The 23,404-nt window shown below is 55.4% G+C and overlaps 7 protein-coding genes across 7 annotated transcripts; 5 read left to right on the top strand and 2 right to left on the bottom strand.

The window, feature by feature from the left end:
- Window positions 1–1,849: 1,849 nt before the first annotated feature.
- Window positions 1,850–3,110, top strand: Leo1 (RNA polymerase-associated protein LEO1; the record flags this gene model as incomplete). The annotated part of the gene is made up of 2 exons (XM_032020048.1): window positions 1,850–2,101; window positions 2,154–3,110. 2 exons carry the CDS (start codon window positions 1,850–1,852, stop codon window positions 3,108–3,110), a joined length of 1,209 nt encoding a protein of 402 aa, XP_031882796.1.
- Window positions 3,111–4,841: 1,731 nt separating this feature from the next.
- CGGC5_v000889 (putative triacylglycerol lipase) lies at window positions 4,842–6,859 on the top strand (the record flags this gene model as incomplete). The annotated part of the gene is made up of 4 exons (XM_032020047.1): window positions 4,842–4,901; window positions 5,044–5,174; window positions 5,242–6,058; window positions 6,110–6,859. The coding sequence occupies 4 exons, from the start codon at window positions 4,842–4,844 to the stop codon at window positions 6,857–6,859; spliced, it is 1,758 nt and encodes a 585-aa protein (XP_031882797.1).
- Window positions 6,860–11,011: 4,152 nt separating this feature from the next.
- Window positions 11,012–12,337, top strand: CGGC5_v000890 (uncharacterized protein; the record flags this gene model as incomplete). The annotated part of the gene is made up of 3 exons (XM_066150734.1): window positions 11,012–11,015; window positions 11,401–11,568; window positions 11,625–12,337. The coding sequence occupies 3 exons, from the start codon at window positions 11,012–11,014 to the stop codon at window positions 12,335–12,337; spliced, it is 885 nt and encodes a 294-aa protein (XP_066009874.1).
- Window positions 12,338–13,085: 748 nt separating this feature from the next.
- On the top strand, window positions 13,086–14,449 carry CGGC5_v000891 (uncharacterized protein; the record flags this gene model as incomplete). The annotated part of the gene is made up of 2 exons (XM_032020044.1): window positions 13,086–13,250; window positions 13,298–14,449. The coding sequence occupies 2 exons, from the start codon at window positions 13,086–13,088 to the stop codon at window positions 14,447–14,449; spliced, it is 1,317 nt and encodes a 438-aa protein (XP_031882792.1).
- An 873-nt stretch (window positions 14,450–15,322) lies between these two features.
- MST8 (Sugar transport protein MST8) lies at window positions 15,323–17,102 on the bottom strand (the record flags this gene model as incomplete). Its single annotated transcript, XM_032020043.2, has 5 exons — window positions 15,323–15,327; window positions 15,416–15,432; window positions 15,517–15,800; window positions 15,856–16,230; window positions 16,278–17,102. The coding sequence occupies 5 exons, from the start codon at window positions 17,100–17,102 to the stop codon at window positions 15,323–15,325; spliced, it is 1,506 nt and encodes a 501-aa protein (XP_031882793.2).
- Window positions 17,103–17,910: 808 nt separating this feature from the next.
- CGGC5_v000893 (Protein ERD1-like protein 1) lies at window positions 17,911–19,181 on the top strand (the record flags this gene model as incomplete). Its single annotated transcript, XM_032020041.1, has 2 exons — window positions 17,911–18,001; window positions 18,052–19,181. 2 exons carry the CDS (start codon window positions 17,911–17,913, stop codon window positions 19,179–19,181), a joined length of 1,221 nt encoding a protein of 406 aa, XP_031882901.1.
- Window positions 19,182–19,497: 316 nt separating this feature from the next.
- CGGC5_v000894 (O-glycoside alpha-1,2-mannosyltransferase-like protein 4) lies at window positions 19,498–21,044 on the bottom strand (the record flags this gene model as incomplete). The annotated part of the gene is made up of 3 exons (XM_066150735.1): window positions 19,498–19,803; window positions 20,017–20,455; window positions 20,521–21,044. The coding sequence occupies 3 exons, from the start codon at window positions 21,042–21,044 to the stop codon at window positions 19,498–19,500; spliced, it is 1,269 nt and encodes a 422-aa protein (XP_066009875.1).
- Window positions 21,045–23,404: the final 2,360 nt, after the last annotated feature.

Here is a 23,404-nt window from a genome sequence, read left to right on the forward strand (position 1 = left end):
TCGAGGACGCGTTGGTCTCCGCAAGAGTAGAAAGGCGGTAAAGGTATATGAAACGATCTTGACAAGGGCGGGTATTGGCGAAGACCTCTAGGCTCGAAACCCATGGAAATAATTTCCAGTGTGATGTCGAAGCCAAGCCTAGCCCATTTGAAAGCACAGACAAAGCTTGCAAAGGGCAGGCAGCCTCCTGTCGCCTTCCTCCTCCGTAGGTCTGGTGATAGGCTTGTGGAGGAACCGAACTTTGCACTTCAAGTCTGCTGTTGGGTCTGGCCTCGCTTGATACCCAAGGCTAGTCGTGACAGTGGTTGTTGCCTAAATGGATGGCAGTATTGATACCGGCTTGGTCCTTTGGTTCCACTTCCTCCTCTCCTTCCTGATGTTGATGTGATGGATGCTGATATCGGGAAGCAATGGTGAGATGGAGCAGCCATTGCATCCACATCATCTCAAAACACCAGACCTGGGACTTGGTGACACAGGTCCTTTTGCAGTGCAATATTGCATCTGAAGCATGGGAGCGATTCACCCAGCATGAACAGAACAAGGGACAGGTTGCCTTTTGTTCCAATGACGTACTGACGTGCGGCAGCAACCACAAGCCAACCGATGAACACCACACATGACAGCAACAATCAGATGAGTTCGTCATGTTGAAGTCCTGTCTGTTCTCAAGTGAAGAAGATGCACCCCATGTCTCGGGGTCGGGCCGGTTGCATGTACCAAGTAACGGCTGCGGGCTGCGGCACTAGCCGGGGAACCAACTTCACAGCTGTCTGCTGTGCAGCCGCCATGACACCTTCCAGTCCCGTCCCTGGCAGCCCAATATTGGAGATGGATAAGGAGAAAAGCAGACAGGGATGGGGGAGAAGACAAGGAAGGGCAAAAAGCAAAAGCAAAAAGCAAAAGGACAAACGAAAAGGTGGAAGTAACTCACATTCCTGAGAAGAGGTTCGACATGGCAAGAGAGACGTCCCGCGGTGAGGGGGAGGCGGAGGGGGGGTTATATGGCTGGGTCGACCGGCACACCTCCTGGGAGGGTTGTACTCTGTAGGGGCTGGGGAAATAGGTTCTCAGGGCTGATGATTCAAAATTCAGACCGTTTGACAATGGAAAAGTGGTCGGATATCAAGCAAGGAGAGAGGGTTAAGCTGAAAAGGGGCGGTTGAAGGTGAGCTTCTTCGGACTACGTTCGCTCCTGCATCCAAACAGGAGTAGCAGCATGAGGGACGCTAGACTTGAAATGTTACATTAAGCGAGCGCACGAGCCGTCTCCTCCACAGCCTTGGGTCTCCATGCTGCTTGACTCTGTCGCCATTGGACTGCCGCTAGGCGGAAATAAGGGTCCTCTTCAGCCTCGTGTGGCGTCTGGGAGGTTGGGGCGAACAGACGGTGTAGCTTTTGATCTTCTAAAAGCTCCTCTAAAGTCAGGGGAAATCGCCCAGATCATCTGCAATTACAAATTGCCTCCACTGACGCCAAGTAACCGCTGCCACTGCCGTATCCTGTCGGCATGAATCTGCCAAAGCATAAACCTGCCAGACCGGGACTCGGTGCCGAGACGGGGATCTCCCATCAAATCGGTTGTTCTTGCCTCCGGCATCCGGAGTAGGTGTCCTGAGGTCGGGTGTGGCGGTGCTTCTTCACCAGCCTCACATACATTCACCACACGCACTGGCCTGGCAGTCACCGAGGAGCTCAATTGAGTGGGTCCAATTTTCGAGCAGGGATCTCGCAAGCCTCGCCGTAGCGTCTGCTTCCAGCAAAGGAGCTACACGTCCATTCGCAACAACGTCAATTTTTGCCATCACGCCCACATTCAGAAATACCCGAGTCGAAATCATCCGTCAACATGTCTGACTCTGAGGAATTGGTCGAGCTCCCCGAGGAGGAGGAGGAGGACCTCTTTGGCGACGAGGCGGCCGACGAGCTTCCCGAGGATCGCAGTCGCGCTGGCAGCGAACGCGCCGCATCAGATGGACTCGCGGCAGACGAGGACGAGGAGAGGTATGATGCAGGCCCGACATCAACGGACTATGAGACGAAAGTTATCGAGGCTGTGGAGATGCAGCGCCACCGCATTCCCAAGGCGAAGGAGCAGAGAGTGAGTTGACGCGACGATCCTGCTCTTTGCGACATGCGCTTACCCCGTGCAGCTTGGATCTCTTCGCGTTCCCAAGTTTTTCAGATTCATTCCCACGATCTACGACCCCGAAACCTTCGAGCCCACCGAGGAGGATATCGAGAACGCCAAGGCCGACACGCCGAAGCACGATATCCGCGTGCGCAGACAAGGCAACAAGCTGCAGAGCAACGCCATGATTCACAGATGGAGCGACGGTTCAGTGACCATTACCGTCGGCGACGAGCACTTGGAGGTCACCACGAAGGCCCTGGCACCGGGCCCCGAGCAGCCGTACTCGGACCTCCAGGACGGTCACTACTACGCGGCCGCAGCTGAATACTCCAGCAACTTCCTCATGTTCGTTGGCCACGTCACAGACCAGTTCATAGTACGTCCTGGCAAGGAGGTCCAGGATGACGCACTTGCTGCCCTCGCAGAGCGCATGGCCACAGTCACGCAGAAGCCCCAGGAGAAGGACATGATTATCAACACCATCCAGGACCCCGAGCTCAGGAAACGACAGGCCGAGCAGGCGGAGAAGGAGCGCATGAAGGCGCAACGTCGTCGCGAGACGGCGGCTGCCAAGTTGACGGACTCCAGCAGGGGTTACGGCCGCGGGGGCGGTCTTTCCATTGGAGACCTGGAAGGACGCCGCGGTGCCGGCCGTAAGAGGCCTGGCGCACCGAAGCAGAAGAGGAGACGTCCCGAATACGACTCCGATGATGATCTTCCCTCGGGCGCGCGCAGGCAGGATGACTATGACATGGAGGACGACTTCATTGTTGGTAGCGACGACGAAATCAGCGAGGGTCCGGATGACGATAACGAAGAAATCCTGGACGACGACGATGAGGACGAGAGGCCGCGATCCAAGAAGCGACAGAAGATGTCTGACGACGAAGATGCCGATGGCGACGAGGACGATATGATGGAGCCGAGCGGCAGAGGCAGACGTCGCCATGTCGTGGACGACGATGATTCGGAGTAAGGGGCTTTCAACTGGACAGCCACATCACCAAAAGAAGACGGCGCATTTGCCATTTGTATAATATCAGAAGTTTCTTACAAGCATGATGGGCGAGACGGGCGGCCCATAGACACTGAAAACAAAATGCACGATATCCCACGTCTTGTCCCTCAATCCCCCATGCAATGCCAGCTTCAAGTGCCGTGAGGTCTAAATGATGAGCTCACCGGCCGCTGTTTGAAAAGACACACGCTGCCAGATGCGGCTAGGCTTGGTTCTGGCGTCGCCAACGGTGGAACACGTGCTGCAATGGGCGAAATTCTTTGTCATGGGCGGAAATAGGCCGTTATCGGTGCGATTGACTTTGTTGGGGGCTCACCAGCATTGGCACTCTAGAACGGTGGCTCGCAGCGACTCAGTCCAACACATGAAGAGAGTTTCGTGGGACGGAACGGCGGATAAGGCGTTGCTGTGGAATAAGGTGCGACGGAATGGTCTTGCAGCGGGCGAAGTTGACGACGGGAAAAAGGTATTGTCACATGTCGACAGCCAGCGGAAGACAGTGATTGACTACGTACTGGGCGGGCAGTTGGCCAGCAGTGGTGGGCATGCAGCAAAATGGATGGATGGATGACATGGGACAGCAGCATAACCAAGCACCACAGCCAACCTAAGCACTGGACTGGACACAGGTAGCTGAGGGAGCTGCTCGTCCGGCCCCCAACCCTCCACCACCAGCTCGGGATGCTACACGACCTGACGCTGTGTGTAGGTGGTTGTGTGGGGTTGGGGGTCTCGTGGTCGGCTGCAAAGAAGCAATGGGCAAGAGCACCTGATGCTATCCGCTACAGTCCGCCCCCCGGGCAATCCAATGCGCTCCACTGGAGCCTGACGTCTGCTTCCCCAGAGTCTCCAGACCACAGACATTGGCTGGGATGCGCACTGCGGATGCGGGAGCCACGGCAAACCCGGACTTTGCATGCGCTTGCTGCTGCTGCCCTTGTCCATTTCGTACCTTGAGTAAGGTAGGTAACCTCTGGTACTGTTCCAGTGTTCCTTCAATTTTTTTTTGAGCCGAGCCAAACCACTCTTACACGCCACGGACTTGACAGACGGGTAGCTCGCGAGGAAGGTCGAGGTAGGTTAGCACCGAACGAATGACCCAAGGCACCTACCTACCTGGCCTGAGCTGGCCTGGTCTGACTTGCCTGACCTGACTCTCTTTTTATTTCCAGCCTTGGAAAGGAACCAGGGAGAAGAGAGCAAAAAATAAAAAAGAACACACGGGCTTCAGGTAGCACCAGGGATCGTACAAGGCTCCCAGTGTCTCCAGTCCGTCTACCTACTTCATCTACCTAGCGCCCATCGTACGCCCGCTCGTTCGTCCTCCACGCTCCTTGATTACCTTTTAGTCTTCCTATTCCCTTTTCAAGACTTCTCTGCAGACGGTCCAAGACATTCTGTTATCTTCATCTCTCCCCCTATCACGGTGTCCTCTATCGCTCGACGAATACTGCCTGCCATCCCACCTGTCTCTCCCGTTCAACGCACCATCCTGACCCGACCTCGGTATTGGAATGCAATCACCCGCCTAGTCGAGACACGACGCTCGTCACGCTCCACCCGACCATTATGCCATAATGCCATGACCACCTCTCATAACTTATCACTATCCTCATTAGCATTGCTTTCCCCCGCCAGTTTGGGATTCTCCATGGTCTACACCGTTCGAGTCGCCGCCGTCGCGCAACAATGGGGGTAGTCGTCGCGCTCTGGCAAGTAGCCGTAGACGTCACGCAGTTCTGGAATAAGGTACGTGGCATACTCAACAACTCTTCCTGACGCTGGTCGTTGCTACCGCCGCAGCAGCAGCTTCTGCAGCTGCCTGTCGGCCGAACGCCGAAACCTGGGACGAGCCGCGGCTGACCTTTGATGCGTCGTTGCGCACATGCAGAAGCTCCGCGATTGGTATACCCGCAAGACCCCCGTCGAACTATGGCTGGAGCTCCTCCGCCATGCCGAAGCATTCGAGGATTGGGAAGAGGCCGCCCTGCACCTCGACAACCTACTTGGATTGGACTTGTGGTAAGGAGCTGTAGCTTCCAGCTTTCGTGTCTCAGATGCACATGCTAAAGCTGTTCCGGCGCAACAGGAGAAATAACCCAACGTCAAAATACTACGATTACCGTCTGATAAACGAGCGTCTCAACTCTCTAATCACTGCCAGGGAGGATGGCAACCTTAATGCGCTGGTCAACCTCCTTCGCTCCGGCCTGGTGCGGAATCTGGGCAACATCACCTCGCCTACCCTGTATAACCGATCCTTCGCCGGCACCAAGTATCTGATCGAAGAATACATCACCCAAATCGCCGAGGCGGTCGAAGACATCACTCATTTGCCGACCACCCCGCCCTCCGACGGCAATGGCGCCCCCATCGGGTTGACAAACCAGATGAAGTTGGATTTCATCCACGATACTAGACAAGCTTTTGGCAGGAGCACCCTCGTCCTGCAAGGCGGTGCGATATTCGGAGTTTGTCATCTGGGAGTTGTGAAAGCGCTGTTTCTTCGGGGTTTGTTGCCGCGCATTATTACTGGTACTGCTACGGGCGCCCTGATCGCAGCTCTGGTCGCCATTCACACCGAAGAGGAACTTCCTCACGTGCTCAAAGGAGAGGGCATCGACTTGTCCGCCTTTTCTGGGAAGTCAAAGTCTGAGAAGGGGCCGCCAAAGGAACAGTCTTATGCAACGAGGTGGAGCACTCTGTTAAGACGGATTAGGAGGTTCTCTCGGGAGGGTTACTTCCTCGACGTTAAAGTTCTTGAGGAGTGTGTGCGAGCTAACGTCGGCGACTTGACGTTCGAGGAGGCGTATAACCGGAGCAAGAGAGTACTCAATATTACAGTTGCAACGGCTGGACAGGGCGGCGTGCCAACGCTGCTCAACTACCTGACAGCACCGAATGTGGTCAGTAGACATTGCTGCTCAAACACTGAATCAGGACTAACGCTTGTGCAGCTTATCTGGACCGCGGCAGTGGCATCCAATGCCTCCTCGGCTAGCCTGTACGGCCACAGAGAGACAACAGTTCTCTGCAAAGACGCACACGGAAACATTGTGCCATGGGCACCCGCAAATACGATCGACTTCCGACATTGGACCCATGTATCATATTCCGATCGAGAGTCGCCGCTTCTTCGAATTGCTGAACTGTTCAACGTAAATCATTTTATCGTCAGCCAAGCCAGGCCTTATCTCATTCCCTTTTTGCAAAGCGACATGCATGGTCCGTCGCTCATGGAGACGCGTAACAGCACGACCTCGATAACGGCCTTTATGGTCCGTATGGTTGGCCTAGAACTCAGACATCGCTTACGACAGCTCGATACACTGCACCTGCTGCCCGCAGGTATCCGCCGCTTCCTCGTCGACGAGATCGTGCCAGGAGCGTCCATGACGTTGGTGCCAGAGGTGACCGCTGGGGACTTTGTACGCCTGCTCGAAACACCCACGAGAGAGACGCTAGACTATTGGATATCGCGGGGCGAGCGAAGCGTTTGGCCCGCGGTCGCTGCGCTGCGTATCCGTTGCGCAGTCGAAAACGAACTAGACAGGTCATACCAGACTGTCCGAAGATTCAAGGCTGGCGGTCTGCGGAGGAAAGGTTCAACAGCGGCGGCGGCGGCGGTGGCAGCAGCAACGGTGGTAGGAGGGGCATCCACGCTTGAGAAGGATAGGAGATCAAGCAGCGTCGGGGCCGCATACTGATGGCGTCAAAGAGTGAAAGAATGTAAGAAACCGTCATCCAGCCAAGCACAGCAAGGGTGATACGCAGCCCAGGTTTCGGATGCCGTCCTGGTGCATGCGACGGATGGCTGAGGCGCATCCTTACCTCATGGACGCGGCGTTTGGGGGCGGCGCATGTACAGATACAAATCATCGTGGCTGACCAGGAGCACGGTGGATATGCATGGAACACTGAAAGAACGGCGCGGCGTTGGAGGCGTGGAGGCCACAGGGGTGGACATGCACAAGATATGTCAGCAGACGAAGGAAACAAGATATTCTCGAAGACTACCTCTTTCGGATGGTCGGTCAGGGAAGAGTCGATCAGGCTGAGAGGGACGGTGTGCTGCAGCAGGATGTTCAGCTGTGCTGGGTCGTGTTGGGTCTCAAGCCTCTCTTCCAGAAAGCTGCATGTAAGCGGCGGGAGGAACTATCCGTAGGAAGTATGTACGTTCCAAAAGACGCGTCTCTCCAATGACGAGGCGGATGACCATTGCAAAAAAATGAAGAACTCTTGGCGTCAAACCAAACTTGGATACCGATCGGTGAAGGGAGGTGTGCTCTGCGTTGTTGTTTTGCTTCTAGAAGAATGCCTTGCCGCTAGAACACACCTTGCCGCGCACCCGCGCGCGCACACAAGCTTCGACATGCCTCATTTATCCCTCATACTCAAACAATCTACCTACCCATCTCTTGACGCCTCCGCAAGCCTCATCAAGCGGCCCGGAATGCTCCCCAAGACTTCCCCGGGGCGAACCCTGCGTCAGGAAGGCTGGCTTCACACCACCTTCGTCGACGAGAAAGGAGGCACGGGCAGTGAATGATGTGAGAGGACGGGGAAGAAAGGAAGACATGCATGTTCTGTCTGGGGTGCCCGCACAGATGCAAGGGGATCTACGACGTGACGGCGCTAGAACACTTCTCGAAGGCCACGGGATCGCTTCCATTGGGACGGGGGGAGGGGCTCAGCGTCCTTGCCCGCTCACGAAGTGGGGGCTTTGGCTTGCGAAGGATTCACACTGGAACTGCGGTGCTGCGTGAATACATCATCGTTCGTATTGTCTTGGCTTGTGGATGTTGTTTCCGCAGCTTCGAGAAGGAGTGAGGACCTGGGAGGCAGTATTTCCCGCACTTTGTTCGGTCACGAGAAGACATGGTTCGATGATGGATCTTGGAGATTGCGATGAGGGGGGCCTGGTTCGATTGCCTCGAGGCGATTCGCGACTTGCGATATGTGATGCGTTGTTTTCTTTCGGAGGTCCATCGCCGGGGAAGAGTTCCGGGGCTGGGCGAGATCATGTGTCTCAATTGCGACCTCGATGGCCAGGGGACTGCGGTGTTTAACGGCCTGCGTTTCCTACCAGGGTCGTGTCCTGGTTGGACCGTAATTCGAGTTTCCTCGTGTGGATTTTTTTGGAGGGTGACATGCGCCCGTCCTCTTGTTTCCTTGGTTGATGCGATCTAAGACCTGCGTCGGGATAGGACGATGGTAGGACTGTAGTCGCACTTGCGGTCCCACTGGACCGTTGGGGAGTAAGGTATGGAGACAATGCCCGCCCCGGATGGCCCCCAAACCCCAGGTCCTAGGACGTGTTGTTGCGCCCGAGAATTGTGGTGCTCGGAGCAGCGTCCGTCAGTGCTTTCGGCGCAAGCCGGGCGCTTTATTGAATCAGATGACAGGAGAGCGGCGTCGAAGATCTTTCCCTTCGTTACCAATGTGTCGAACCCGTGCTTCTTTTTCAGGCTGTGATGCTGCTTGAGAAAATCTGTACAATGATGCACCTTTCAGTGGCAGTAAAGGATTCGGGGGTATATTTCCCTGTGATAACGAACGGTTCTGAGGTTCGTAAGCATGCAGGACGTTGCAGGGGGGACTCGGAGTTGCCGTTGCAGTATGCAGCCGTCCTAGAGCTGCGGGAACGCAAAGACGGCGGGTTGATGCATTTGGGCCTGGGGACACATCCAACCTATCAACCGATCCGTGATGTTTGACTGATTTGAATTCAACGCGAGGGCTTGAAGACGTCGTGGTGATTGCACGTTGTCCTCGTCACGTAGGCCAGGGTCTGATCTGCGACACTTGGAAGATCAGTGCCGTTCAATTGGGCTGATGCGAACCAAAGTATCTGTACCCGGCCTGTCATCGTCCAGATGACTTGGTTAGCCATGTAATATTTCTGATCCCTGACAACTTGCCCAATAGACAGCCTTTCTGTGATGCACCACACTGCGTAATGGTTCAATGACAAATCTCCAAGGCTCTCGCAACAAATACATCGGAAGCCGAATATTGGGAGTTGGGTAAGCTCATGTGGACCGCTCAAGTTGGCTGAAGCCGCCGACTGTGTATGTCTCGGGCACCGTTAGCTATCCGATCGGCGCGAACCTCCGATATATGGAGTACTCGAAGCCAAGCATCGGCGAGCGCGCGCGTGTTCAAGCCATCGCGTGGCATTGGCAATAACGTGGGATAAGGTGAGTGAGTCACTGGTGAATCCATGGCAAGGCCAGGCCGCGACAGCGGTCAAGTCGATTAGCTGGCCGCCGGCGTGTTTCATGCCGACAAGCAGCGATTCCGGATTCGTTGAAGGCGTACGATGGTAAAGATAGGAGAGCGCCGTTGTTAAAGATAGGTGCGATTAAGCATGTCTTCGGTGTAGGAGACAACCGACAGTAGCCGTTGACTCCACAAGGCCAACCTCGTCGATCACATCGGTCTTCCAACTCGGATGGCAGAATCTCAATGGCATCGAGAGTCTCCGAAGACGGCGTGCTGTGAGCTTGATAATGCACAAGATGAATTCAAATAAGCAGCGGGATGGCGTCAAGTGAGCATGTGCCATGGTTGTGTGGGTTGCACAGCCGAAGGGAGCTCAGGGCCTCGAGGAAGCTGATTCGAGAGACCTCTAGTCGCAAGGCTTGTGTTGCTGTCCAAAATTATGGAATGGAGTATAGTCAGTGGTCAATGTTTGTTGATATGTTCAGCAGCTCGGTGAATGAGCCCGAGAAGGGGGTCATCGCGATGATGGTGATGATGATCTTGAACGCAACGTGACTGAAGCAGTAGGCCGGTATGAACTGCATGCTTGCTCAGAAGCCAAGCGTCGGCGGTGCTTGAGGTGTTGGAGCAGTGGGGTCAATGACATACCGCACCTGTCGTAGATTTTGGTACACACAGTACTTTTTAGCTGCAGATTTGCAGGGGCGCAGCGCATGGATGTAAGTAACTAGACTTCAGAACACGATGCTCGACAGATGCAGCTGTCACCTCGAAGTCTAACAGAAGTCTAACACAGAGCTGGGAGACGCGAGTGTCATTGCGTCAATGGAATCCCTGTAAGGCCAATGGCGCGCAATGAAACTTGGGCAGTGAATCGTCCGCCGTTTCCTTGACAGTTGTAGCACTGTCTTAGCAGCTGAGACACCGCAAAGTTGATCGTTGAGTGGGTGTAAATTTGATTTCGGAGGAAACAAGACGAGTCGACGCGATGGCATTGGCCAGGAGTACGAACACCCGAGAAAGAGGGTCCGGTCGAGATTCTCGGGAGAACATGGCAAGACGAAGAGTGAGGCTTGCGTGAAGGAACTGGGGGAAGAAAAGGGTGGTGAAGGTAGACGAAGGGAGAGAGCAATAGGCGAAGAGACGGCAGTCCGACCTGAGGCCAAAATCCGAAGCAGGAGCTGCCAAGGGGATGAAAATGCCTTGCCGTGTGCCAAGGCCAGTCGCGGACGTCTTGTTCCCGCGTGGATTAGCGAGCGGAAGTTTTGGTAGCTGCATTCTGGTCATGGGCGAAGGTGGACGAAGATGCGACTTCATCGAGGCGAGTGTGTGTATTCGTACTGCCGAGGCAGGTACAGACCCGGGAAGGGAAACAGACAGAATTAAGTGCACAGTCAGGACCCTTGGGATTTGTGTACCTGCTGCTGAAGTACCGGAGGTAGTCCCGTCCAAAGTCCAGGGAAGGGAAAGAGCTGAGCAATAGTCAAGGTACGGTATTTGAAAAATGGAAGAGACAGGAAGATAGACACTCGAAAGGACTCTGCAGAGGATCCCCACACGCGTCAATTGCTGCCCGTGCTGTCGCTGTCTCGGCGGTTACTCCGCGCAGTCAACCCACTGCACCTGGAAGCCGTATGCGTGAGTGTACAGGTACCTGCCCAGTCCCCACATCAACCCATCCCACCTAACTTGCAGTGCAGCTGCTGCGTTGCATGCAGCGCATGCCACTGCCGCCCATCTCACCTTCTTCTACCTTACTGCTTCAGGCTCAGACTCTTTGCGAGGAGCAGGGGTGAAGTCGTAAAGAGACGACAAGAAATGGCACGTCCAGGATGGCTGACTCTCGTCCACCCCTTCCGTCACCACACACCCTACACGCCAATGCATCTTCAGCCAACATACATATAGGGAGCTCCTTCCTACGTCGTCCACTCCTCCTCGACTTCTCTTCCCTCAAGAAGCAAATTTGATATTATATCAAGCCGATACCCCTTTCCATTAGTCTCATAGACGTTTGTAAAAGGCCATCCTGGAACGGATAGCACCCTCTGGCCTTCCTCAAAAGAGAGCCATCTCCCTCGAGCAACTGGTGTCCTCGAACCACTTGCTTGCCCGACCCGTCACCACTCACCTCACTCTTTCCCTCTCAAGAAAGCACATTGCCCACTTGGATCACTCCGCAGAGTCTCTGGTAAGTCGACACTATTACCTCTTGCCCTGGGCCGGGACTAACATCGTACCCTTCAGCAGCAACCCTCATCCAGCATCACTCGACGGCTGGACTCCAGACCATCCCGATAATACGTCCTTTCCCTCAAGACACACAACACACAAAGTCCGATATGGATCGCCGAGAAGGTCACAAGCACACGCACATCCCCTTCCACGTCGCCATCGACGAGTTCAAGAACGAAAGCCGCTTCGAGGAGGCCCGCAGTCCGCAAAGACTTGACTCGACCGAGTCTTCCTCCACCATTGCCCATGGTCGTGTTGCCCTAGACTCCCGGCCTCAGACTCCAGGCTATCACTCCTGTGAAAGCGACGAGGACATTGTTCTCATCGACCGTTCTGAGACCATCTCGGGCCCCCCTTCTGTTGCCACCGACAATACTGTAGTCAATCGAATGCCGTCCACCGCATCCCAACCTTCGATGGTGCTTGGCACTGAGCTGACTTCGGGCAACATGGTCCTCCACAACCTGATCCAGCCTCTCGGCACCATGACCACCTACGAATGGGTGCATGGTCGGAGGTGCCCCGGAGACTTGGACGTCAAGGACATCTCGTCCAAGGAGAGCATCAAAGTCCGCTGCCACTCCCGCGTTAGTCAATCGACCGCCGCCATCGAGGATGAGTACGGCATGGTCAACCATCCCTCCGAGTCGTTCGTCGCATGCGCCGGTGACTGGGCCGACGTTGCCGCTCTGCCCGCTTCGTTCGACAAGACCCTGCGCATCTGAGATGTCGTGCTTCCCACCCCCACGGTAGAACCTCCTTACCGAACGCGCTCCAGGCTGTTTGGGTCATCAGCCCGTCCTACCTCGACTTGCTGCTGCTCCAAGTGGCTGGTTTGGTATCGATGTTCTTTCTTTTCGTTTCCCTCCTTTTCAGTCCTTGTCTGAAGTTTGTAGTGTGTAATGGATGATGTTGTTTGGAGAAAGCAATCACAGTCGTTTCTTGGAGAAGCCGGTCCCCGTCCTCTTGTACACTAGCATGCACTTTAGTGTAGCATTGGAATGTCAATCCCTGATCGTCACCCCAACCCTCGTCAGCGTTGCCTTTTCTCCCGTCACCGAGCCCATTTAATCTCGGCCGTCACCGTCCCCCAGATCGCCCCCCAGTGTCTCCAATAAGTCTTTGTCATGCGGGGGGAGGCATCCCCCAAAGCGGGCCGGACTTGGAGACGGCGTAGTATTCGCATGGGACGAACTCATCTCCCCAAATTTCCCCACGGGCAGTTGAATTTAGCCTGAACTTCAACCGGGTTCAACCCCCCATTATCCATCACCCATCAATTCCGTATTGCCGGAACATCGCGTGTGCCCACATGGCGAGCGCAGCAATACTCCCAATTGGAAAGCTTGTTATATTGAGGGGCAACCAGGCACAATGAGATCAAAGGTAGCATGCCTTAAATACCACTCCCGGCCCCCGTAGCTGGAGCTTCTTGGAGCGTGCCATCCGCTGGGTGACTTTGAGGCTCTCACGATGTTGTTCTCGCTCAAGACGGCCCTCGCGGCCTTGCTCATCGCATCGCCATTGACCGAGGCAGCGCGCTCGCGCTATCCCACTCGGGATGAGAAGGAATGGGTGACTGTCTGGGGCACTATGCCTCAGCTCGTCGAGCCGGCCAACCTGCCTCCGGCGCCGTTTGTAAGTGCACCTCTCCACGACTTCCTTCATCCGCTCACACTTTGCAGAACGAAACAGGCCGCGTTTTCAACGACGCAACCCTCCGCCAAACAGTCAAGCTCTCCCTGCCCTCGTCCACCCTGCGCCTCCAGATAAGCAACGTCTTCGGGGGCTCCGACCTACCCATCACGGCCGTCACAATCGCCCGCACCGCGAACAACACGGCCGGCACGAGCGCCATCGACGCCGCCTCGCTCCAGATCGTCACCTTCTCCGGCAGCGGCACCTTCGCCGTCCCCAACGGCGCCGTCGTCTTCTCGGACCCCATTGACCTCCCCGTCGACGCCAACGCCGTCGTCTCCGTCACAATCTACCTCGCCGACGGCCAGTCCACCAACAGCATCACCGGCCACCCCGGCTCCCGCACCACCTCCTTCCTCGCCGCCGGCAACCGCGTCGCCGACCAGGACCTCGGCGGCAACGCCACCGCGACGGACCACTGGTACCTCATCAGCGCCATCGAGGCCCAGGTCCCCAAGGGCTCCTCCGCGGCGGTCGCCATCGTCGGCGACTCCATCAGCGACGGCCGCGGCTCGACCACCAACGCCAACAACCGCTGGCCGGACCGCCTCCTCGCGCGCCTGCAATCCTCCAACTCCTCCTCCGCCACCACGCGCAACATCGCCGTCGTCAACCAGGCCGCAGGCGGCAACCGCGTCCTCGCCGACGGCCTCGGCCCCAACGCCCTGGGCCGCCTCGACCGCGACGTCGTCGCCCACACTGGCGTGCGCTACGCCGTGATCTTCGAGGGCGTCAACGACATCGGCGTCGCGGCCAACGACACCGCCTCGCAGACCGCCATCGGCGACCGCCTCCTCCTCGCCTTCGACCAGATCGCCACGCGCCTGCACCGCTTCGGCGTCCCCGTCTTTGGCGCGACCATTACGCCCTTCACCGGCGCCGACCAGCCGTACTCGGACCCCGAGCGGGAGAAGACGCGGCAGCGCGTGAACGAGTGGATCCGCACCTCGGGGCGGTACGATGCCGTGATCGACTTTGACGCGGCGGTGAGGGATCCCGCGGCGCCGGAGAGGTTGAGGGCGGAGTTTGATACGGGGGATCATTTGCATTTGAACCCGGCTGGGTACGAGGCCATGGCTGCCGCGGTTGATTTGAGCATTTTTGAGAAGTTCAAGGATGGGGTGTCGAGGTTGACGTGAGTGTTGGGAGGTGGAAGAGGAGGGTGATGTTGCATGGAAGGACAGAAATAGAAATCATCAGGCCCTCGATGTGTGGATTTGACCCAAGTGGTGACTGGGAATTTTTGTGAGCTTTGCCCTTCTATCGACGATGCTTGTGTAATCGAGCGTGAGGACAATGTCATGTCGTGGAACCGCAAAGAAGTTGGTGATCGAGGGTTCGGTTCCGCATCGTTGGCATACGCATGACTTGAAAACCCAATGCAACACAGAACCTATGATAAGTGCCAGAGACAAAGTAGATTGCTTTCTTCAAGATTTAGAGATCAGATTTTCGTAGAAGTCGCCTTCCCAAAAGAATGGGCTGATAGCGCTGCCCGCGTTTAGGCATCCAAGCTGACATCTAGCCAAGCTTCTAAAGTCCCCGGGTTCAACCCCTCAGGTTCGAAGGCGGGGACGATTGCATATGCCAACGCGTCTTTGGGCGGAGTGAGTGTGAATGATTGGACTATGGCGTAAGCCTCATGTGATATTGCCAGCTGCGCATTGTACTAGTTTCCGACCCTGGTCATTTCACTGCATTTTTGACCCCCGCCGCGCAGGTAGATGACTGCCATTACTACCATCTCAAGACATCCGGTCATTGGTTCACATCAGCATGCAGGAACGCCATTAGTATTGTGGACCCACAGGAAAGATGACGACTGAGGAGTCAATTCTATACAGTTAGCTACGTCTAGGTCTGGGGATCTCAGGGTTATCACAACATATGCTTGACAGCACATCCTCAATGAAACTCATTAACAGAGAATCTCAAAGTGTCTAGCTCTATTCCTCATATCGAATGCTGAGGTATGAAGTGTTTCTACTCTCTTTACCTCATATCCCATCAACCTAGCCTTTAATCTTGTAAGCCCAATGTCACTGGTAGACAATACGCACGGGTAGAATATCTAGACAGTTGTCTACCAGAGACATAGGACTCACCTTCTAGATTAAAGAAACTTGACGAGATTCAACACACCTACGTTGAAAGTTCAAGCCGTAGCCCGCTCGAAGCGGCATCGACCACACTGCTCGCGGCCGACCGACCGGACGGGCCGAGCTCCACACCGGAGCCGGTGGGGTCTTCCTCCCGGACGGCCCTTCGGTGGCGGGGTTTCATACGTCCCAAGTAGTGATCCAGACCCTTGAACGGAGGCCGATGGAAGGCTTCTTGGATACTTTCCAGTGACCGGCCGCGCGTCTCAGGCATGTAAGCTGCAAGGACAGCGGTAGTACCGAAAGCCAGACCGGCGAAGAGGAAGTAGGCTCCAAAGGCGGACTTGTCGAGGAGGATAGGGGTGATCATGGCAACGATCCAGTTGCAAAGCTATGCGACTGTGTGAGCCAAGTCCCTCGAGAGTCTTTGAAAACGCAACACTTACAAAGTTGACACCGGTCCCCACACAATTTGCTGCGGCGCGGGTGTTCCCTGGCTGGATCTCGCTGGCGTAGACTTTGCCGACAATATTCCATGTCGCGGAGTACGTGAGGCCGAAAGCGAACACACAGATGATGACGACCCATCGGGCGGCCCCGTATGGATGAACGACCCCGGCAGCGTACAATATGCCCATCAGAAGCATGCAGCATGTGAGGCCGACGCCTCCTGAGATGGCTGAGGTCCGCCGACCCCATTTATCGGCAAGCAAGAACGCCGGAACGGAGATGGCTAGCATCAGAATCGCCGACAGCCCTGAGGCTAAGAAGGCGGCGGTTTCCCCTGGGAGACCAGCTCGTGCGAATAGAATCGGTGCATACTTGGCTGCGTCAGTGGAGTATGAAAGCAGTCGTTGAGAAGACTCACGTAGACAACGCCGTCGATGCCAGACAGCTGAATCATGCCGAGAATGAAGATGGCCAGGGTTGTCCTAGTACGGTATCCTCTCTTGAATAGCAGGATAAAGCTCTGCCATGGGGAAAGACTAGGCTTTTGCTCCGATTGCGAAGTAGAGAGAAAGTCCCGCTCAGCTTCGGCTCTGGAAAAGTCGAGTCGTTCGAGGGCGCGCATAGCGTCAGCTCGACGGCCGTGAAGGAGTAACCACCTCGGTGATTCGGGGAGGACGAGGCTGCCGGCTCCGAACAAGACAGCGCAAACACCTTGAATTACATAGGGCAGCCGCCAGGACAAGCTTGAATCGATATTGACGGTCCCGTAGGCGGCAAAGTATCCAACACAGACTCCCGCGGTCGACATGAACTGAGGGAGCGCAGCCAACATACCCCTGGATCTGGCGGGGGAGATTTCGCAGATATAGACGCTCAAGTTGGCCAGAAAGACTCCCTCGCCGAGGCCAGCCAAAGCCCTTCCAAACATGAAGTGCGGCAGCGTGTATGCTGTACCCTGGAGCAACACCCCGATTCCGAATAAGACAGCCCCCGCAACGTTCAATTTCAGGCGTCCGAACCTATCTGCGAGGTACCCGGTCAAGACGGACGGAACGGCCCCCGCAAGCATTATGAGTGAGACTGTGAAACCAACGAGAAAGGGGCTCAAGTTCCCTATCGACTCTTTGAATTGAGACATGGCTGTTATCGCTCCGATAGAGCCTGTGTCGAGGCCATTCGCAAGCCCTCCAAGTGAGATGGCCAAGGAAGCGAGGACGTACTTGGGAACTCGTTTGGGAGACATGATGAATAAGTAGAAATCAAATTTGTCTACGGAATTCAAAGATGGAATGAATATGGAAAGTTGTCTACAGAGGACAACTTCAAATAGGTAGCTCAGTCATGCGGTTAGTTATTTGTTTCCCGCGCCGATGGCCGGCCGGAGGGGTTACGGTTCATGTTCTTTGAGTGACGTTGCAGAAACGTACCCCGCCCGTCAAACGGGCGCTTTAATGCAGCCAAAAGTTCTAACTCGCCTGAAATTGGTGGTCAGAAAGACCATTGTTTGTGTGCATGGCGCTGACGATCCCACCCTCACGAACTCGGATCGAGATGTGACCAGACACCTCGGTGAGCCTCGGTGAGGAAGCCAAGGTCGGACATGGGCGCTGTGACACTTGCGGGAAATTGCGAAACATCCTCTAGTCTGAGAAAGATGTGGTCCCTCTAAAAGACATTTCGCTGGTCGCTTAACATATTCAAATGCAATCAGAATTTAAAAGTTAACAAATGATTACCCATTGCCAATCAAGAGGAGTGGACGTCATCCAGCGGAGGTACGTAAGATCTCAGAGCACGGGCCATGTCGATAACGATAAGCCGGCGGACAATTAATTCAATCTACTCCTGAACTGGACACGGCGCATTCAACACATCCCTCCCTCCGCTTGAAGTCGATTCCTCGTGATACACTTCCAGTCGCGGTCGACCACGATTTTAATTCGCATGAAGTTTCTTTGAGTTCTAGTCACTCCTTTGGACACAGTTCTGGCTCCGTAGAGCCCGCCCCTCCTTTCCGTTCTCGATGCCTTGTTCCCTTCTCACCCAGCGCCATGGACGGTGATCCGAAGGTCGAGTCGGAGCTCGACTCGTTCAGCTTGACCTTTCCCCTGCCCTATCGCATTGGGTTTATTATCATACTGGGTAAGTCGCCAATACCTAACGCTTAGACAACGGAACTGACAGCAAGACAGCCGTTTGGGGTTGGGGAGTGAACCTCCACTGCCTTCACAAGTTCAAAATCGACGTGCCCACCTTGATCCGATACCCTACACGATCCTCTCCGACGGAGCCGGCGCATCACCTCTCGACATACCGCCTCGCGACCGTTCTGTCCACCGTCTTCTTTCTCTCGATCTCAACGTTCTGGATCTTCACCCGTCGCACACCCTCCCTCGTTATCGAATATGACTGGCTGCCGATGACATATTTCGTCGCCCTCGCGGCCATCTTCTTCGTCCCGATCCGCAGCTTCTCACACGGCGGGCGCTCGCGGTTTCTCGCGACACTAAAGCGCGTGAGTATCGGAGGGATAGCGCAGGCTCAGGACGGCAAGTTCGGAGACATCCTGCTCGCCGATGTGTTGACGAGCTACTCGAAAATCCTGGGAGACCTCTACGTTGTGCTCTGCATGTTCTTCACGCCGTCTGGTTCCTCAACCGCTCGTCCTGACCGCAACTGTGGCGGAACTGTCATGGTACCGCTCATCATGGCCGTGCCTTTCGCGATCCGGTTCCGACAGTGTATCATCGAATATCTGCGAGTAAAGAGGGCGCCATACAAGGAGTCTGTCGGCTGGGGCGGTCAGCATCTTGCCAACGCAACCAAGTACGCGACAGCGTTTCCGGTCATTATCTTCGGCGCAATGCAGCGCAGCTTGCCGGCCGGCACGTCGGCGCCCGGGCTGAACAGGGCGTGGTTGGTGGCAGCACTGGTCAACTCGCTTTACTCTTGGTATTGGGATGTCGCCAAGGATTGGGACTTGACTCTCTTCTCCTCGGCCAGGGAGCGCAACAATCCGGAACATTCATTCGGCCTGCGGCGGCGACTCGTCTTCCAGCAGCCCGTCATCTACTACTGTGTTATCGGGATGGATCTGATGCTGCGTTGCACTTGGTCCATTAAGCTGAGCGCGACCTTGGACAAATTCACCGACTTTGAGAGCTCCATTTTTCTTTTGCAATCTCTTGAGGTATTTCGACGGTGGGTGTGGATATTCTTCCGAGTCGAGACGGAGTGGCTTAGGAACAACACGTCGGGATTGGGAGTTGACGATATCTTGCTGGGAGACTACCAGGGCAAGTATGATTCTGACGAAGATTAGGGGCCCAGCGAGCCCCCTGATGAGAAAGACACTGTAATGTAGTGTGCGATTAGGAATCTCTGGAGTTATCGGCCTAGACGGAAGAGCGGTCAAAATCAGCGATCTGCTTGGGGGCCCGCAGGAGTTCGACACCTTTTCATCGAGTCTATAGATTTTCTTCAAACAAATCTGTTCTATGTAAAGCTGCATATGCGATTATGACATGGGTATCTCCTTCGTTTATCCTCCAAGTATCCTGGCCAGGTAGGCAACTTACACAGGAATTGATCGCCCATTATTTCCTCCAACGCTAACAATCCAATGCAAGGGCGTTTGTTCAGAGTGACCAAGACAGCCAAGGCCTTTTCGCCGTGTTCGGCGACTTCAGCTTATTCAAGCAGTATCCGTTGTAGTTGCTTCTCCTTCGGCCGTCGCATTCGCACCGGCACCCGATGCCGCCTTCGATTGGCGGCGAGAATGTTTCGTTGCCAAGCCTTTGAGAGCCTTCTAATTGCCCTCCAGGCGAATTCGCAGGACACTGGAAGACGTCGTCATGTCTATATCCAAAGTCTTCAAAGTGGTGAACCTGGCTGGGGTCAAGGAGCATGCCCACAGCCAGTGAATGTACAGCGGCATCTCCCCACTAAATGCAACAACAAATCCCTGTTAGCGATCTTGTGCAACCCGAAAGTCGCCAAGGCAGCGGCGTAGGGGAGGTATTCCGGGAAGCGGCTCGGCAGTCTCGAAAAGGAAGTGACTTCTTCTTTCCCAATTCACCCCGGCCGGCTTCTTCCTTCTTACACTCCCCGTCACCATGTACCTCGACGTATTCTTCAACGCGCGCTTGTCGACTCACCCTCTCGAAATAGAACCCGCCTGTGCTTTCGAGCGTCCTGAAGAAGGACTGATATTGTTTGCCCCTGAAGAAGTCGAGGTCGGCTATCTCGAAATTGCTCCAGTAATGGCAGCCGCTCCAGGCGTCACCAACCCGATCGCGATGCGGTAGAAAACTCATCAACGATCTCAATGGGTACGGCAGCCAGGACGGCTCCATCATCGCCGTCCAAAGCGACGATGACGCGATGTCGAAGGCTTCCTTGAACTCGGCCGTGTGCCGGAACAGCGACGGGACCGTGGCCCATTCCTCCCAAAGGGACAATGTGAAGCCATACACCTTCTTGCGCCGGGCCATTTCGACGAACGGATCGTATGTTATCGAGCAGTAGAAATCGACGTCCGGTTCGAGTCGCCAGTACCACTTGTACTTTTGGAGTACTTCGAGGTGGTAGAATTTCCTGCGTTGCTTTCGGTGAGTCTCTGTTCTCAAGTACACGGTACCTGCCCAGCCTTTCTTACTCACCCTGAATAGAACCGGCACATGTGGTGGTAGCCTTCTTGCCCAGCATGTATCGTTCCACGTGCTCCCTGCTTGGCGATGCTCTCCTTCGCTGCTGTTTGGTTGAGCCACGTCGGAAACGTCCAATCCTCCCGTTGTATTGTCTCGAATGTCACATCTCCGCTCGATGTACTCCCCAGCACCTCCATGAACCTGTCGTCGAACGGCTCGTCGTTGAGGAACACGATTGGGTAATGGAACCATCGATTGAAGTGCCTCTCGAAAGATGCGACGGTATGGTTTGCGGCTTCGAGCTCCGAGTTTCTCGCCAGCATGACAATTACTCCGTTCTCGCGGTTGCCAGTCACGTCTGGCTCACGACACGACGTGTAGAACGGCTCATCTTGCTCTTCAACCGGCACTGGTACCCTGAATCTGCTACAGTGGTACGCAGACTCGAGCAGCCCAATGGCAAGGAGTACCCAGACCCAGATGGGCAGACGGAAGGACGTCGGTCGTCGTCGCGGACTCACGTATCGGCGAATCATGGCCTGCACAATGCGATCTTGGAAGGACTTGCTACTTCCTCTCCGGCTTTGTTGATTGTTGCATGAACTTCCTATTTCCTATTCGGCTCACAAGCAAGGAGAATATCAGGTCAAGAGGAATGCTAAGCTCCCTAGGCACCCCAAGCGCTACCTCTGGAACAGATCCAAGACACACGGGTAAACTACGACCCAGTTGGCGCGCGCGGAATGTTTGGCTGCGAACGCGATTGACCGCGACCGCAGTCGCAAGCCCGTCTGTACATAGACACATGGCGTAGCTGACGCCAGCTTGACTCGAAGAAGCCCGAGCTGACGCACGCCAGACGCATACTGACACCAGCCAGGAAATTGAACCTGTGCTGGCGCTGTCTGGACCACGGGAGTTACGAAGAGAGGGAGAAAGCGGGAGGATCCCCCCTGGCTAGCCTGAAGATCGTCTGCAAGCCATCAGTCAAAAGATGGGACGGCATTGGCTCATCCCTTTCCAGTCTGCCCAGTGCTCGAGCTAGCTGCAGGATATCTGCCCCCCGCACGGGTAACCACGTACCCAACGCGGGACGGACAGTTAATGAGCCGCCATGAGAAAAGGAGACCTCTTGTCTACTATTGCTCGCAATCTCTTTTCCGCATCCGTGGAAGCATTGAGGCTGAGAGTTGTCTCGTCCAAGGCCAGTTCCGCTGGAAGGCTAGAGATGGCCAAAAGGAGCTCTGGTCACCACCCATCAACCCAGACTCGTTGCCAATCACAACCTCATGTTCTACGATTGAGGATGTTCCTGGGCCGTCGTAATGGCCTTGAGATCTTCAGATCGCTGCACCATCATGCAGATCCCTTCGACTTCAGCCTTTCTTCAGCTTCCCCCACGGCTTGACAATTCACTGTGCTCAGGCTCGGCAACACCAGAAGATACTCCTTTCAATGTCAGTATTTGACCTGTTCGCCTGGATCTTTCCTGTCAGCCACGGGCTTGCAGTAACTTGCCAGCTTGCATGACACGTGTAATACGAGTCCCTCGCAATCGTCATGAGGCATTCCCGTCCCAGAGACCTCAAGGATGCAGTACGCCACACAGGGCCATGCGTCTGTGATAAGCCTCAAAATCAGCCCCAAGGAACACGCTTTTGGACCTTCGCCTTGGAGGATCACAATACTTTTGTGGTGATAGCGTACGGCATATAGGAGAATGGCTGAGGCAGGGTGAGGCTATGCAGCATCCACAGATCGCAGCACGTGTCCACCGGCGGAGAAGACCACAAGCGGGAGCTTCTAAACTACAATCGCCACAAGAAAAGGCATCGGTTTCGATGATTGCGCCTGGCAACCCTCCCAGAAATTCCATACGATGAGGGAGCTCCTCAGCCGTGAACACGGGAGACCCTGGAAAAAGGCGGGTCGAGAACTCGGGCAGGGGCGCATGGTTCATCAGAGCAGGCCTGGCCCCGGGGCTGGTGTGGAAAAGCATCGCGATTGGCTACCATCGGGCCGCCAGACTCTGTAAAGCGAGGGAACTGCTGTCTATCGCCGTTTGCGGACAGAATGACGTGGGTCTGGCAACAACTCCAAAGGGGCCCGTCAGGCCATGAACTACGCTCGATACCCAATCCGATTACAGCAGAGATTTCAAACGGCTATTCCGACCTTCAACGGCCTATTACTTCCATCTCTCCGGTCCCCTACGAATTTCAGATGCGAAGGCGAGATCCTAAGTCAGGTTGCGAGGCCCTGGAGCAGAATCACGATTCATCCCCGTGTCTCGGATTTGGCGCCAGATCTGTGAGAGCTGGGACTCGGTTAGAGCGGCCTATGTAGACAAAGACTGTCCCTGGTAGCATCCATCATGATGTCCGTCATCGACCAATTCTGTGCGGCGATTCGGCGGGGAAAGGCGAAGCTTCCCTTTCGAGGTGGCCGACCTCCATGTTCCACTCTCCCGGGAAGCACCCCGCTCGACCCAAGCTGACGGGTCGACAAGGGCAATGTCTCACAGCTCATCGAGGACGCATTCAAGCAGATTTTGGGTGTCTTCACCCATCCAAGTTTGCAGCATTGTTCGTTCGATACGTGAGTGCAAAGGGGGCGTGAGCCATGGGCTGCCTGCGCAGTCCCGGGACAGTAACGTCAGGCCGCCGTTTCTCCTCATGATGCCGAAGCACGCGGCCGCCGGGGGCTGTCGTCTTCCCGAGCACAAACAGTGCTCTCCTGAATAGTCGTTCTTGAGCGAATTGTAGCCAAGAGCCATCTTTCAGCGCGAGGCGCAACAATTTTCTTAGCTTCTTTGTCCGCGCTGACGGACATTCATACTACGACGTCTCGTCAACCGGCGGTTGTAGAAGCTAAGACTGCTTTGAGTCTCGGACTC

This window comes from Colletotrichum fructicola, assembly GCF_000319635.2.
Source record: "Colletotrichum fructicola Nara gc5 chromosome Unknown KSG_Nara_v1_contig01, whole genome shotgun sequence".
Lineage (NCBI taxonomy): Eukaryota > Fungi > Ascomycota > Sordariomycetes > Glomerellales > Glomerellaceae > Colletotrichum > Colletotrichum fructicola.